The 14824-nt window shown below is 38.8% G+C and overlaps 1 protein-coding gene across 1 annotated transcript in view; it reads right to left on the bottom strand.

The window, feature by feature from the left end:
• The window catches only part of EFCAB13 (EF-hand calcium binding domain 13), a 216171-nt gene that overhangs the window by 112557 nt on the left and 88790 nt on the right, over positions 1-14824 (bottom strand). The window contains exons 14-15 of the mRNA XM_061392253.1: positions 12477-12551; positions 5438-5581 (exon numbers count right to left, since the gene is read on the bottom strand). Coding sequence (XP_061248237.1) covers positions 5438-5581; positions 12477-12551 — 219 coding nt within the window. The remainder of the gene's footprint in view (positions 1-5437; positions 5582-12476; positions 12552-14824) is intronic.

The raw sequence follows: 14824 nt of genomic DNA, 5'->3' as shown, positions 1-14824 counted from the left end.
TCAAAAGCCTCTTGATGAAAGTGAAAGAGGAGAGTGAAAAAGTTGGCTTAAAGCTCAACATTCAGAAAACGAAGATCATGGCATCCAGTCCCATCACTTCATGGGAAATAGATGGGGAAACAGTGGAAACAGTGTCAGACTTTATTTTTCTGGGCTCCAAAATCACTGCAGATGGTGACTGCAGCCATGAAATTAAAAGACGCTTACTCCTTGGAAAGAAAGTTATGACCAACCTAGATAGCATATTGAAAAGCAGAGATATTACTTTGCCAACAAAGGTTCGTCTAGTCAAGGCTATGGTTTTTCCTGTGGTCATGTATGGATGTGAGAGTTGGACTGTGAAGAAGGCTGAGCGCCGAAGAATTGATGCTTTTGAACTGTGGTGTTGGAGAAGACTCTTGAGAGTCCCCTGGTCTGCAAGGAGATCCAGCCAGTCCATTCTGAAGGAGATCAGCCCTGGGATTTCTTTGGAAGGAATGATGCTAAAGCTGAAACTCCAGTACTTTGGCCACTTCATGCGAAGTGTTGACTCATTGGAAAAGACTGATGCTGGGAGGGATTGGGGGCAGGAGGAGAAGGGGACGACAGAGGATGAGATGGCTGGATGGCATCACTGACTCGATGGATGTGAGTCTGGGTGAACTCCGGGAGTTGGTGATGGACAGGGAGGCCTGCCGTGCTGCGGTTCATGGGGTCACAAAGAGTTGGACACGACTGAGGGACTGATCTGACCTGATACAATAAAACTGGAAATATATATACACATATAGCTACAACCAACAGTGTCTTATCTTTTATCTTTCCTTGGCTTTCAAATTAACACTTGGATTTTTAGGAACCATACTCTCTAGTAAGAGCATGTATCTTTATTGCATTTTTCCAGCTTCTGTCTTTTAGTAGGACCCTGCCCTGTTGACTTCCTGGTGGTGCAGATGGTAAAGCATCTGCCTACAATGCAGGAGACCCGGGTTCGATCCCTGGGTCGGGAAGATCCCCTGGGGAAGGAAATGGCAACCCACTCCAGTACTCTTGCCTGGAAAACCCCATGGACAGAAAAGCATGGTAGGCTACAGTCCATGGGGTCACAAAGAGTCAGACACGACTGAGCGACTTCACTTTCACTTTGCCCTGTTGAGCCATACTAAGTCGCTTCAGTCGTGTGCAACTCTTTGTGTCCCTATGAACTGTAGCCCATCCATGGGATTCTCTAGGCAAGAATACTGGAGTGGGTTGCCATGCTCTTCTCCACGGGTTCTTCCTGACTTAGGGATCAAACCCACGTCTCCTGTGGCTCCCACATTGTAGGCAGATTCTTAATCTCTGAGCCACTAGGGAAGCCCCTTAGTAGGGCCCTACATCTCCCTAACTATAAGAGCTCTGCCTTAAATATGTCAGGTATCTCTCTGATGTGGGGAGAAAGGGTAGAAAAGGATACAAAGAGTTTCTGTATCCCATTTCCCATGATTATTTTATATTCTGTTACTCTGGATAATCTCCTACCAGCCTCATATCAACCAGCAAAGCAAGATAATCAAATTTTCTAAGACTGGTTACAAAAAGACCTTCTCAAGACCAGCTTTAAGGGGCTCCCCTGGTGGCTCAGAGGTTAAAGCGTCTGCCTGCAATGTGGGAGACCCGGGTTCGATCCCTGAGTCAGGAAGATCCCCTGGGGAAGGAAATGGCAACCCACTCCAGTATTCTTGCCTAGAGAATCCCATGGAGCGAGGAGCCTGGTAGGCTACAGTCCACGGGGTCACAAAGAGTCTGGCACGACTGAGCTACTTCACTTTTCACTTTCAAAGACCAGCTTAAAGTAAGCAGTAGGCATTGCAGCTCAGTCACCTAAGTGGAGATTCCTCTGAATCCAGCTCATATATTCAAATACAACTAAATTCAGCTATTTAGAATTATAAAAGAAAGAAAAGAAAAAAGCAAACAAACAAGGAGCATCTGAGGTCACCAGGTGCCAATAACACTAGCAGGTGCTTTAACAAAATCTGCATCTAGGGTTGGGCCTGTTTACCAATGGACACAAATCTCTGTGACCTATAATTCCATTTGGTCCTTGAGTTCTTACATATGCTGAAACAGAAAAGCAACCACAGGTTTTAGAAAAGATTCCTTGGGTATATTTAAATATGTTCTATGAAAAGACATGTGGGTAGACAGAGATTTTAGAATTTGGCACTCATTCTTTGCTAAACCACCAACACAAGGTTAACCACAACAAATACCAGGTTTCAAAGTTAGAGCCTGAAATAAATATTCAGACTTAACTTTAACAAGTATAAACAAAAATAGCAATATCACAAAGACAAGTTCTGAATCAGGTTGTCAAACCCAAAATAAAAAAGTTATTTAGCTAATTTCAATTCCATCAGAGGTCAGAGTCAGGAGAAATAGAACAAATACATCTCAGTTTAAGTTTAAAAACCTAAAACAAGTAAAGCTGGAGAAACCAGAAGAGAAGAGAGTATCTGAAGTCTTTATGCCTGGCTACAACTATAATGATTTCCTCCATATAATTCCTAGTCTATGGATTCAGCCTCTCACATCCCCCTTAAGTATTTCCACATCATCCTGACATATTTTGGCTCAACCTCAACTCTCTTCATTTAGGTCTTTCATCAGAAACAGGGAGGGACTCAAAAGGTATATAAGTTGATATTTGGGAAGCATTTCTGAATTTTCCAAATGATACACACACTTTTCAATGCATTTTTCTAATCATCATAAAATTAATTTTTTCATTTTAAATATACTTTAAAATACTGAGGAGTCAATATGGAATACCATCAACAGCCAGGAAGTAATTCACTTAGAGGGAACCTAAATCTGTTTTGTTTTTTTTTTCTTTTTAACATAACCTGGTCAAATGATTATTTTAGGACAATAATTCTTGAGTTCTTTCTCATATTTCTAAAGATGTGTTGAGATGCTTTATCAGTTCACTTAGTCATGTTACCTACTTTGATCATAAGAACTCAACTCTTATTTTTTATACATTGGGGTACTCTACAAGATTTCATTTGGAACCAAAGAATTCCACTGATTTAACAGCACCAAATATAAACAAAAACCAAAAATAAAGAATTTCAAAACTTTGCAAACCACAGCAATAAAATGGGGCTTCCTAGATGGCACTAGTGGTAAAGAACGTCTGCCAATGCAGGAGACATAAGCTTATAGACGCAGGTTCAATCCCTGGGCTGAGAAGATCCCCTGGAGAAGTGCACAGCAATCTCCTCCAGTACTTTTGCCTAGAGAATCCCATGGGAGAGAAGCCTCTCAGGCTACAGTCCACAGGGTCAAAAGACTCAGACACAACTGAAGCGACTGAGCACCCATGTACACTAAAATAAGAACCAAATCACTTTGTATAAAAGGATTAAAGTTAAAAGAAGAAATAGTACGACAGATGAAGTCCACATATAGTTTTCAATATCTTGTGTATATTCAGATTTAGATGGTAAAATAATCCACATTTTACATACTACATTTTTGCTTCACAAGTATATAATAATGAATAGGACTTCACTTTCACTTTTCACTTTCATGCATTGGAGAAGGAAATGGCAACCCATTCCAGTGTTCTTGCCTGGAGAATCCCAGGGACGGGGGAGCCTGGTGAGCTGCCGTCTATGGGGTCACAGAGAGTCGGACACGACTGAAGCGACTTAGCAGCAAGCAGCAGCAACAGCAGCAGCAGCAGGATACCATTTGACCGGCTTTATTACCACAGTAAGTGGTTTTATAGACAGCTGAGTTATTTTCATAATGCATAAAATGTTTTATTGGTCTGATTAAAATAAATGCTATATGATATTTTCTCTGGCACATGTTGCCCACAACTTCCATTCACTGTATCAAAAGAACCTGAAACTTTGCCACAGAGGAAAAGAGGGGTGGGGGGAAGGAAATCCCTACTACCAGAAAATTACCCTTCTGTTTAAATCAACCCTTCTTACCTCATATATCCCAATAAATAAAACAATCCACACGCTTAAAGTCTAAAATTACCAGCCTCAATTAAAGGAGAAAAGGGGGATAATAACACTCACAGAGGATGACAATTTTTGATAAAGACCCCAGACAGCATGCTTATGTTACTAGGCTAGTCCTGCATAAACATTCCACACAAAAGAGTATAAAAATACATTTGTAACTTCAGGGTACTAAGAATATGAGAGAGTAGAAATGATCACATGTAGCTATGGACTCTTTCTTTCCTAAATGCAAAATATCAGCAGTATATAATGGAGTATTTATTTTTAAAATTTTATTCTATTGTCTTTTTTTATAGTATTTTTGTGAACTTTTTTTTGTTTTGTGTGAATCTTTTTTTACTTCCTAACGAGGCACAGGTGGTAGCCAACAGCAAATGTGTTTTCCTAACAAATTAAATAAAAGTCTATTTCAACCAAACAACACGACTATCCCAAGAAGTATTAATAAAACTGGGATATAAACCATTTTCCTAACTCCCTGTGTTCACTGGGATATTCCATTTTCTATTAACATATTATGGAACTTAAAAGTAGTCAAGTAACCAAGCAGGACCCTATCAGGCCTTCTGCCTTCCCAGGACAGACCACCACCTACATATCTTCCACCTGCCTTTTACGTATAGAAAAGCTTTACTCTCTTAGGCCTCCCAAGAGTCCCAAAAGGCTGGCTCAAGAGTAAATGATTATGAAATGTGAAAATACAAAAACAAAGCACAGCTAGCTGTTGGGCCAGGAAACTGGTAACAAATTTAAACTACAAACCAGTTACACAGCAGAGTCACTGAATTCCCAGTTCCCAGAAAGATTTATTAATAGATCAGGGTCTAACACACATTCTCAAGTTATTTCTACAGGAAGTAGACTTCATCAGATGAAAACTGCTGACCATAAGCATGTAGACCCCAGATTGGTTAAAGTCAGAGGGTTGATGATGCCTGAAAAGTTATGCTGATAAAGTTAAACTAATCCATCAATACCAACCAATCCAAGAATTGTGCACAAGCTGTTCATGCACCATGTAGGTCCCTCCCTCACACTGGCATTAAAACCTTTGACTCCTAACTGGCAACTTGGAAATGGTCTTAGGACATTGGTCTACCATCTTTCCAGGTTGCTGGCCTGAATAAAGCAACTTTCTCCATTTCCACCAATACTTTTCTCCTGAGTATTGGCCTTTCAAGCAACAAGTAGCCAAACTTGGATTCAGTTTGGCCTCATCCGGTTACAGTCAATGCATATTTGATCAATATAGAGCAGTAATATATTAGATACTAATTATTTTCTATAGGACAGTCAAACAATATGAGCTTTCTTTACATTTCCTAAATGTATATCCTGGCATATCAACCAAATACAAGATATAAGGATAAATAAAGATTGGCAGAAGATAAAACCATATATCTTTTAATTTTAGTATTTGAAATACTCACCATCAGCTGTTGCCAATTTCAGTGCAGTCATGAATTCATCTTTGTTTAAATTATTGTTCAAATTAGACAGAGTATTCCACAGGTTAGGAGCACTCATCTTTTCTTTGCTGAGATTGTGGAAGTTTTCAATAGTATCAGGCAATACTAAAGGGTACATAAAACACATGTTTTACAACATTCTTGTTCAAGAAATTAATACAGCAAACTATTATCTGGAATAGTTATGAATTGAGATTTTTATGGTTAAGAATAACAAATAGAGATAAATTAATTGCCAACTTCCAAATATTAAAATATAATAAAATAATATAAAATTAAGTGTATCTTTGAAGATTCTAAAATATTTCAAGAACTTATAGTTCCATATATAAGGAAACTTAAAAATAACTAAGCACCCCTAAATAATCATTATAAAGAATAACTTTCATTGAACTATAGATTTTTTTATTTTATTTTTTAACTTTACAATATTGTATTGGTTTTGCCATACAATAGCCTGAATTCACAAACATGTCCAACTGATAAAACCGTGAATTAAATATCTTTTTCTCTGTATCTCCCCACAAAATCCTTTTCTGGATAACTATTTCCTCTTCACTATACCACTGCAGACTATGGAAGGAAATTTTGTTTTATTAAAACTCCAACAGAAAACCTTTGTAAAGTTTTAACAGGGAAATGAAATTATCTTATTACAAAAGTATAAAAGATTATTCTATTGCTATGTAGACCATGAACTTTCTGAAGACCAGGCAGTTAGGAAGCTTTTGAAAAATGTCAGTGGTAGCAGTTCACAGAAAAAATGACAGTGGCGTCAACAAGGGTGAAAACGATGGAGATGATGAGAAATGAACCAACATAGGATATATTTTGAGCATAAAGCTGAGAGAGCATTTAATGATGAACTGAATGACAGTCTAGGGGGACTGGGACCACGAAGAACTTCTAGGTTTGAGACCTGAGCAGCTGGGTGGAGAGTAGGGTCAGTAGCTGAGTTAGTAAAGACTAGGGAAAGAATAAGCTTGTTGGAAAACAAGAATTCTTTTCCATACACATTAAGTTTGAGATAAATAGGGAGTCAAAAGGATACAGGTATTATTTAAAGCAGTAGGATCACTCAGAGAAAGCCTTAGAGAATGAGACTCAGAATGGAATCTGAGATCACACTAACATTTAGAAGTCAGCCAGAAAAGAAGCAGCCAGCAAACAAAACAAAAGAGGAAGGGACATATATAATGGAATATTATTCAGTGACTAGGGAATTCTGCCATTTGCAACCTTGAGGGTATTAAGTGAGGTAAGTCAGACAGGGAAAGACAAATACTAGAAGATCTCACTTATATGTGAAATCTAAAAAAGCAGAACTCATAGACACAGATGGAGAAGGCAATGGCACCCCACTCCAGTACTCTTGCCTGGAAAATCCATGGACAGAGGAGCCTGGTAGGCTGCAATCCATGGGGTCGCTAAGAGTCGGGAACAACTGAGCAACTTAACTTTCACTTTTCACTTTCATGCATTAGAGAAGGAAATGGCAACCCACTCCAGTGTTCTTGCCTGGAGAATCCCAGGGATAGGGGGAGCCTGTGGGCTGCTGTCTATGGGGTCGCACAGAGTCAGACACGACTGAAGCGACTTAGCAGCAGCAGCAGCAGCATAGACACAGAAAACAGGATGGTGGCTACCAGGGCTTGAGGAGTCGGGAACTAGGGAGATGTTGGTCAAAGGATGCTAGCTTGCAATTAGAAGATCAGTATGCCCTGGGATTCTAATGAGCAGCATAGTGATTATAGTTAACAATACTGTATTGTATACTTGAAAATTGTGAAGAGACTAAATCTTAAATGCTCTCACCACAAAGAAGAAATAATAATGTGACGTGATGGAGGTGTTAGTTAACACTATGGTGGTAATCCTACCGCAAAAAGTATACCAAATCAACACATTGCACACCTTAAACTTACACAATATGTCAATTATATCTCAATTTTTGAAAAAGGAAAAGCCAATTAGATGAGAAGGAAATTAGACTATAATGTCACAGAAGACAGGGGGAGATAAATTTTCAAGAAAAACATGTTAAAACCTGCTAGAGATAAATAAGATAAAGACAGAAAATTGACCACTGCATTTAGCAAGACAAGATTTAACATTTTGTAAAAAGCTAGTATGGAGTGGCAGGGCTCCCCAGGTGGTTTAATGGTAAAAAAAATTCACTTGCCAATGCAGGAGACATAGAAGACTTGGGTTTGATCGCTGGTTATCCTGTAAAAAAAATTTCTTCATGACCCAGACAATCACAATGCTGTGATCACTCACCTAGAGCCAGACATCCTGGAATGTGAGGTCAAGTGGGCCTTAGAAAGCATCACTATGAACAAAGCTAGTGGAGGTGATGGAATTCCACTTGAGCTATTTCAAATCCTGAAAGATGATGCTGTGAAAGTGCTGTACTCAATATGCCAGCAAATTTGGAAAACTCAGCAGTGGCCACAGGACTGGAAAAGGTCAGTTTTCATTCCAATCCCAAAGAAAGGCAATGCCAAAGAATGCTCAAACTACTGCACAATTGCACTCATCTCACATGCTAGTAAAGTAATGCTCAAAATTCTCCAAGCCAGGCTTCAGCAATATGTGAACTGTGAACTTCCTGATGTTCAAGCTGGTTTTAGAAAAGGCAGAGGAACCAGAGATCAAATTGCCAACATCCGCTGGATCATGGGAAAAGCAACTTTTTCACTCTCCTCTTTCACTTTGATCAAGAGGCTTTTGAGTTCCTCTTCACTTTCTGCCATAAGGGTGGTGTCATCTGCATATCTGAGGTTATTGATATTTCTCCCGGCATACTTGATTCCAGCTTGTGCTTCTTCCAGTCCAGCGTTTCTCATGATGTACTCTGCACATAAGTTAAATAAGCAGGGTAACAATATACAGCCTTGACGTACTCCTTTCCTGATTTGAAACCAGTCTGTTGTTTCACATCCAGTTCTGACTGTTGCTTCTCGACCTGCACACAGATGTCTCAGGAGGATGGTCAGGAGGTCTTGTATTCCTATCTCTTTAAGAATTTTCCATATTTGTTGTGATCCACACAAAGGCTTTGGCATAGTCAATAGAGCAGAAATAGATGTTTTTCTGGAACTGTCTTGCTTTTTCCATGATCCAGTGGATGTTGGCAATTTGATCTCTGGTTCCTCTGCCTTTTCTAAATCCAGCTTGAACATCTGGAAGTTCACAGTTCATGTACTGTTGAAGCCTGGCTTGGAGAATTTTGAGCATTACTTTGCTAGAGTGTGAGATGAGTGCAATTGTGCAGCAATCTGATCACATGGACCACCACCTTGTTTAACTCAGTGAAACTATGAGCCATGCTGTGTAGGGCCACCCAAGACAGATGGGTCATAGTGGAGAGTGCTGACAAAATGGAATATACTCAGCCATAAAAAGAACCAAATCCTGCCACTGCAGCAATTTGGATGCACCTACCCACTCCAGTGTTCTTGCCTGGAGAATCCCAGGGACGGGGGAGTCTGGGGCTGCCATCTATGGGGTCACACAGAGTCGGACACAACTGAAGTGACTTAGCAGCAGCAGCAGCAGAGAATACTATGCTTAGTGAAATAAGTCAGATAAAGAAAAATACTGTATGATATCATGTTTATGTGGAATCTAAGAAAATAAATGAATGTATACAGTTAACAGAACCAGACTCACATATATAGAAAACAGATTAGTGGTTACCAGTGAGGAGAGGAAAGAACAGAGGGAAGGGACAAAATGGCTGTATGGGATTAAGAGATACAAACTTCTATGCATAAACTAGACAGCAACAAAGATACATTGTATAGCACAGGTAGTTATAGCCATCATCTTGTAAAATACAAAAAATAAACAAATAAAAATCAAGATAAAAGAATAAAAACTAAAATAAACTCTACAGCAACCACATAGAATAATCAAGTGGCTTACATAAAATCTGAATGAGTACACAATGTAAAAATATACATCCAGTCACTGAATGTGCTTGAAAAGGTTTTACTAAAATTATTCTCTCTTGGCATTGACTTTAATTTTAAAATTACTTGAAGAAAAAGAATTAGAAAGGAAATAATCTAAAAATGAAATTCCTAGGAAAAGTGACTGACAAGCAAATAATCCTTTCATCCAACTAATCAATTGGGTTTCCTTGTATAAGAAACAAATTAAATTGATACATAAGGTAAAAATGGCTGTTACTTAAAGCGCACTATTTCCTAATATATGCCACAAAATAACACAATCCTACTTTTAGCACCAATTTTTAAGGTACTAATTTCATTCAATTTAAAATATACATATATGACCTCAAGATGGAGAAGCTCTATACAGTCAGCAAAAACAAGACCAGGAGCTGACTGTGGCTCAGATCATGAATTCCTTATTACCAAATTCAGACTGAAATTGAAGAAAGTGGAGAAAACCACTAGACCATTCAGGTATGACCTAAATCAAATCCCTTATGACTACACAGTAGAAGTGAGAAATAGATTTAAGGAACTAGATCTGATAGAGTGCCTGATGAACTACGGACAGAGGTTCATGACATTGTACAGGAGAGAGGAATCAAGACCATCCCCAAGAAAAAGAAATGCAAAAAAAAGCAAAATGTCTGTCTGAGGAGGCCTTACAAATAGCTGTGAAAAGAAGGGAAGCGAAAAGCAAAGGGGAAAAGGAAAGATATGCCCATTTGAATGCAGAGTTCCAAAGAATAGCAAGGAGAAATAAGAAAGCCTTCCTCAGCGATCAATGTAAAGAAATAGAGGAAAACAACAGAATGGGAAAGACTAGAGATCTCTTCAAGAAAATTAGAGATACCAAGGGAACATTTCATGCAAAGATGGGCTCAATAAAGGACAGAAATGGTAGGGACCTAACAGAAGCAGAAAATATTAAGAAGACATGGCAAGAATACACAGAAGAACTGTACAAAAGAGATCTTCATGACCCAGATAATCACTATGGTATGATCACTCACCTAGAGCCAGACATCCTGGAATGTGAAGTCAAGTGGGCCTTAGGAAGCATCACTATGAACAAAGCTAGTAGAGGTGATGGAATTCCAGTTGAGCTATTTCAAATCCTGAAAGATGATGCTGTGAAAGTGCTGCACTCAATATGCCAGCAAATTTGGAAAACTCAGCAGTGGCCACAGGACTGGAAAAGGTCAGTTTTCATTCCAATCCCAAAGAAAGGCAATGCCAAAGAATGCTCAAACTACTGCACAATTGCACTCATCTCACACACTAGTAAAGTAATGCTCAAAATTTTCCAAGCCAGACTTCAGCAGTATGTGAACTGTGAGCTTCCAGATGTTCAAGCTGGTTTTAGAAAAGGCAGAGGAACCAGAGATCAAATGGCCAACATCCGCTGGATCATGGAAAAAGCAAGACAGTTCTAGACAAACATCTACTTCTGCTTTATTGACTATGCCAAAGCCTTTGACTGTGTGGATCACAATAAACTGTGGAAAATTCTGAAAGAGATGAAAATACCAGACCACCTGACCTGCCTCTTGAGAAATCTGTATGCAGGTCAGGAAGCAACAGTTAGAACTGGACATGGAACAACAGACTGGTTCCAAATAGGAAAAGGAGTACATTGAGGATGTATATTGCCACCCTGCTTATTGAACTTATATGCAGAGTACATCATTAGAAACGCTGGGCTGGAGGAAGCACAAGCTGGATTCAAGATTGCTGGGAGAAATATTAATATGTCAGATATGCAGATGACACCACCCTTATGGCAGAAAGCGAAGAAGAACTAAAGAGCCTCTTGCTGAAAGTGAAAGAGGAGAGTGAAAAGTTGGCTTAAAGCTCAACATTCAGAAAACTAAGATCATGTCACATGGTCCTGTCACTTCATGGCAAAAAGATGAGGAAACAGTGGCAACAGTGGCTAACTTTATTTTGGGGGACTCCAAAATCACTGCAGATGGTGACTGCAGCCATGAAATTAAAAGACGCTTACTCCTTGGAAGGAAAGTTATGACCAACCTAGACAGCATATTAAAAAGCAGAGACATTACTTTGCCAACAAAGGTCCATCTAGTCAAGGCTATGGCTTTTCCAGTGGGCATGTATGGATGTGAGAGTTAGACTGTGAAGAAAGCGGAGCGCAGAAGAATTGATGCTTTTGAACTGTGGTGTTGGAGAAGACTCTTGAGAGTCCCTTGGACTGCAAGGAGATCCAAGTCCATCCTAAAGGAGAGCAGTCCTGGGTGTTCATTGGAAGGACTGATGTTGAAGCTGAAACTCTAAGACTTTGGCCACCTGATGGGAAGGGTTGACTCATTGGAAAAGACCCTGATGCTGGGAAAGATTGAGGGCAGGAGGAGAAGGGGACGACAGAGGATGAGATGGTTGGATGGCATAACCAACTCAATGGACATGGGTTTGTGTGGACTCCGGGGAGGCCTGGCATGCTATGGTTCACGGGCTCGCAAAGAGTCGGACACAACTGAGCTACTGAACTGAACTGATATGACCTTACATTTTTTTACAGTGAGTTTCTTAGTGACAAGACTGTCTTTTTCATTTTCAAACAGTATCTTTAGCACTCTCACAGCTTAACATATAATCTGATACATAGTAATGGCTCAACAAATGTTATCAAATAAATTGGAAGATGAAAAAAATATGAACGCTGAAACCAGAAATTTTGTATTATAGTACTCAGCTATGATCACTAGATGGCATCACTTTCCCAAAGTAATAAAACATTTAAAATCTTCCCAAAATATGGATTTCATACATATGATTCTAGCTGTATATAATGAAGTGTGAGGTTGAGTAGTAAGATTATGATAGCTTTCCATTCATTTGCATATGGAAGGTCTTTTAGATTTAGGAATCAGTAATGGAAATGATTAAGGTCAAACATAGCAGTAAGCCAACTATTTATTTGTCTGATGATCTTCAGGATGCCTAGTTCTTTTAGTGTATTACACTTTTCTAAAATCTGTCAAACTATTTAGTCCACAAAAAGTACAAATTCTTACCTAATTGTTCAGAGAAGCATTCCGTGTTGCTCATCATAGTATCAACAAATTGTTTAAAATTCACTTTTTTTGTTTCTAAAGGGAAAAGAACACATTTTCTTCAGTATTAACTTGAAGATTTATTGTGATAAATACTAAATTATGTAAAATAAGGTATATATTCAGGGAGATAACATAATTATATCCATCAGCTAATACTAACCACTAAAGATATATGGGTATAAGGGGGGAAAGCAATTCAATTTACAGGCAAAAACTAAGCCCTGAAAACACCAAGAAAACTTATCAAAAATCCTTCTAGTCACAAGTGTACAATGTTTTTAACTTTAAACTTATATAAACATATTATCTTGACTTGCCCTTGCAACAACTCAGTAAATATATAGGCAAATAATTAATATACTATTTATACATGTTAAAAAAACATGCATATATGATATGATTTCACAACAGATAATACAAAATCAGGAATTCGAGAAGAGCTCTCTTGACTCTTGGCTGCTTCTACATCAGGCTAACATTCATACAAATATCTTTACTCAAGCATGCTACTGAAACAATTAAACATTTTAATAGTCACTTTATACCTTAAAATTCTTCATAATATCCCAATGATAAAGAATAAAACATTTCTAAGAATTTTCCAAGGCCAGATATAAAGGTTTTACATAAATATGGTGAGTTTTTGATAATCCTTGTCCTTTGCTTACCCCATTGAGAAAAAAAAATCTAATAGACTATAAAAAATACACCACAGTATACTTTCTATTTTCAAGACTAAATATCCTTGAGTAGTTTACTTCAAAGAGCACCAAATCACTTTATATTCTTAGCCAAATCTTTTGAGACAAAGGTAGTGAGACCTTGAAAAATTCTGGGGGAATTCAGAGTTCATTAAGATTTACATTCCCTGACAGGAACATATAAATTTTCTAAAGCAATAAATTCTGCTCTTTTATTTTATTATATTTGATACCCTGGTAGCTCAGATGGTAAAGCATCCACCTGCAATGTGGGAGACCTGGGTTCGGTCCCTGGGTTGGGAAGATCCCCTGGAGGAGTGCATGGCAACTCACTCCAGTATTCTAGACTGGAGAATCCCCATGGACAGAGGAGCCTGACAAGCTACAGTCCCTAGGGTCACAAAGAGTTGAACACAACTGAGCAACTGAGCACATATACATACATACAAAAAAGAATATTTTTTTGTATTTCCTCTTTTTTTATGATATTATACATGTTTTAATGCCATTCTACCAAATCACCACCCCCCCTTCTCCCACACAGTCCAAAAGACTGTTCTATACATCTGTGTCTTTTTTGTGGTCTCGCATACAGGGTTGTCGCTACCATCTTTCTAAATTCCATATATATGCGTTAGTATACTGTATTGTTTTTCTTTCTGGCTTACTTCACTCTGTATAATATATTGGAGACATATTTTCATCATGAAAAGCTTCCCTGGTGGTTCAGATGGTAAAGAATCTGCCTGCAATATGAGAGACCCAGGTTTGATCCCTGGGTCGGGAAGATCCCCAGAAGGGAATGGCTACCCATTCAGCATTCTTGCCTAGAGAATTCCATGGACAGAGGAGCCTGGAGGAATACAGTCCATAGTGTCACAAAAAGTCAGACACGACTGAGTGACTGGGCACACATTAAAATCAATGTTGCCTTGAACATGTCTGCTTGTACATCAGTGCAAATTATTTTCTTAGATTTATTGCTGAAAGTGAATTTTTCTAAGCCATATGAAAACCTTACCAAAACACTACATAATGTTTTTCAAAGTTTTTTAAACCACTTTCACCATATTTAGCAACACTTATATTAACAGAAATATTAATTTTTGCCAAGTAGGTGGATATAAAAAGTCATCTCACTGTGACCTAAATTTTGCATTTTCCTGATTCCTACTGCTGCTGCTGCTGCTGCTAAGTCACTTCAGTCGTGTCCAACTCTGTGCGATCCCATCGACGGCAGCCCACCAGGCTCCCCCGTCCCTGGGATTCTCCAGGCAAGAACACTGGAGTGGGTTGTCATTTTCTTCTCCAATGCATGAAAGTGAGAAGTGAAAGTGAAGTCTCTCAGTCGTGTCCAACTCTGTGGACCCCGTGGACTGCAGCACATCAGGCTCCTCCGTCCGTGGGATTTTCCAGGCAAGAGTACTGGAGTGGGGTGCCCCTGATGTTGCAAATCTTTTTATATGATTATTAGAAATTTGTGTTTGTTCACCTGGAAATGACTGTTCTTGAAATTTAGACATTTTTTCTATTAGATGGTTATTTTATAGGGGCTCCCTACAAATACTCTAAAATAATCATCTGCTGCTATGTGTTGCAAATAAT

Source organism: Bos javanicus, chromosome 19 (genome assembly GCF_032452875.1).
Source record: "Bos javanicus breed banteng chromosome 19, ARS-OSU_banteng_1.0, whole genome shotgun sequence".
Lineage (NCBI taxonomy): Eukaryota > Metazoa > Chordata > Mammalia > Artiodactyla > Bovidae > Bos > Bos javanicus.
Note: the sequence above shows the minus strand (reverse complement) of the source record. Positions and strands in the feature narration are given on the sequence as shown.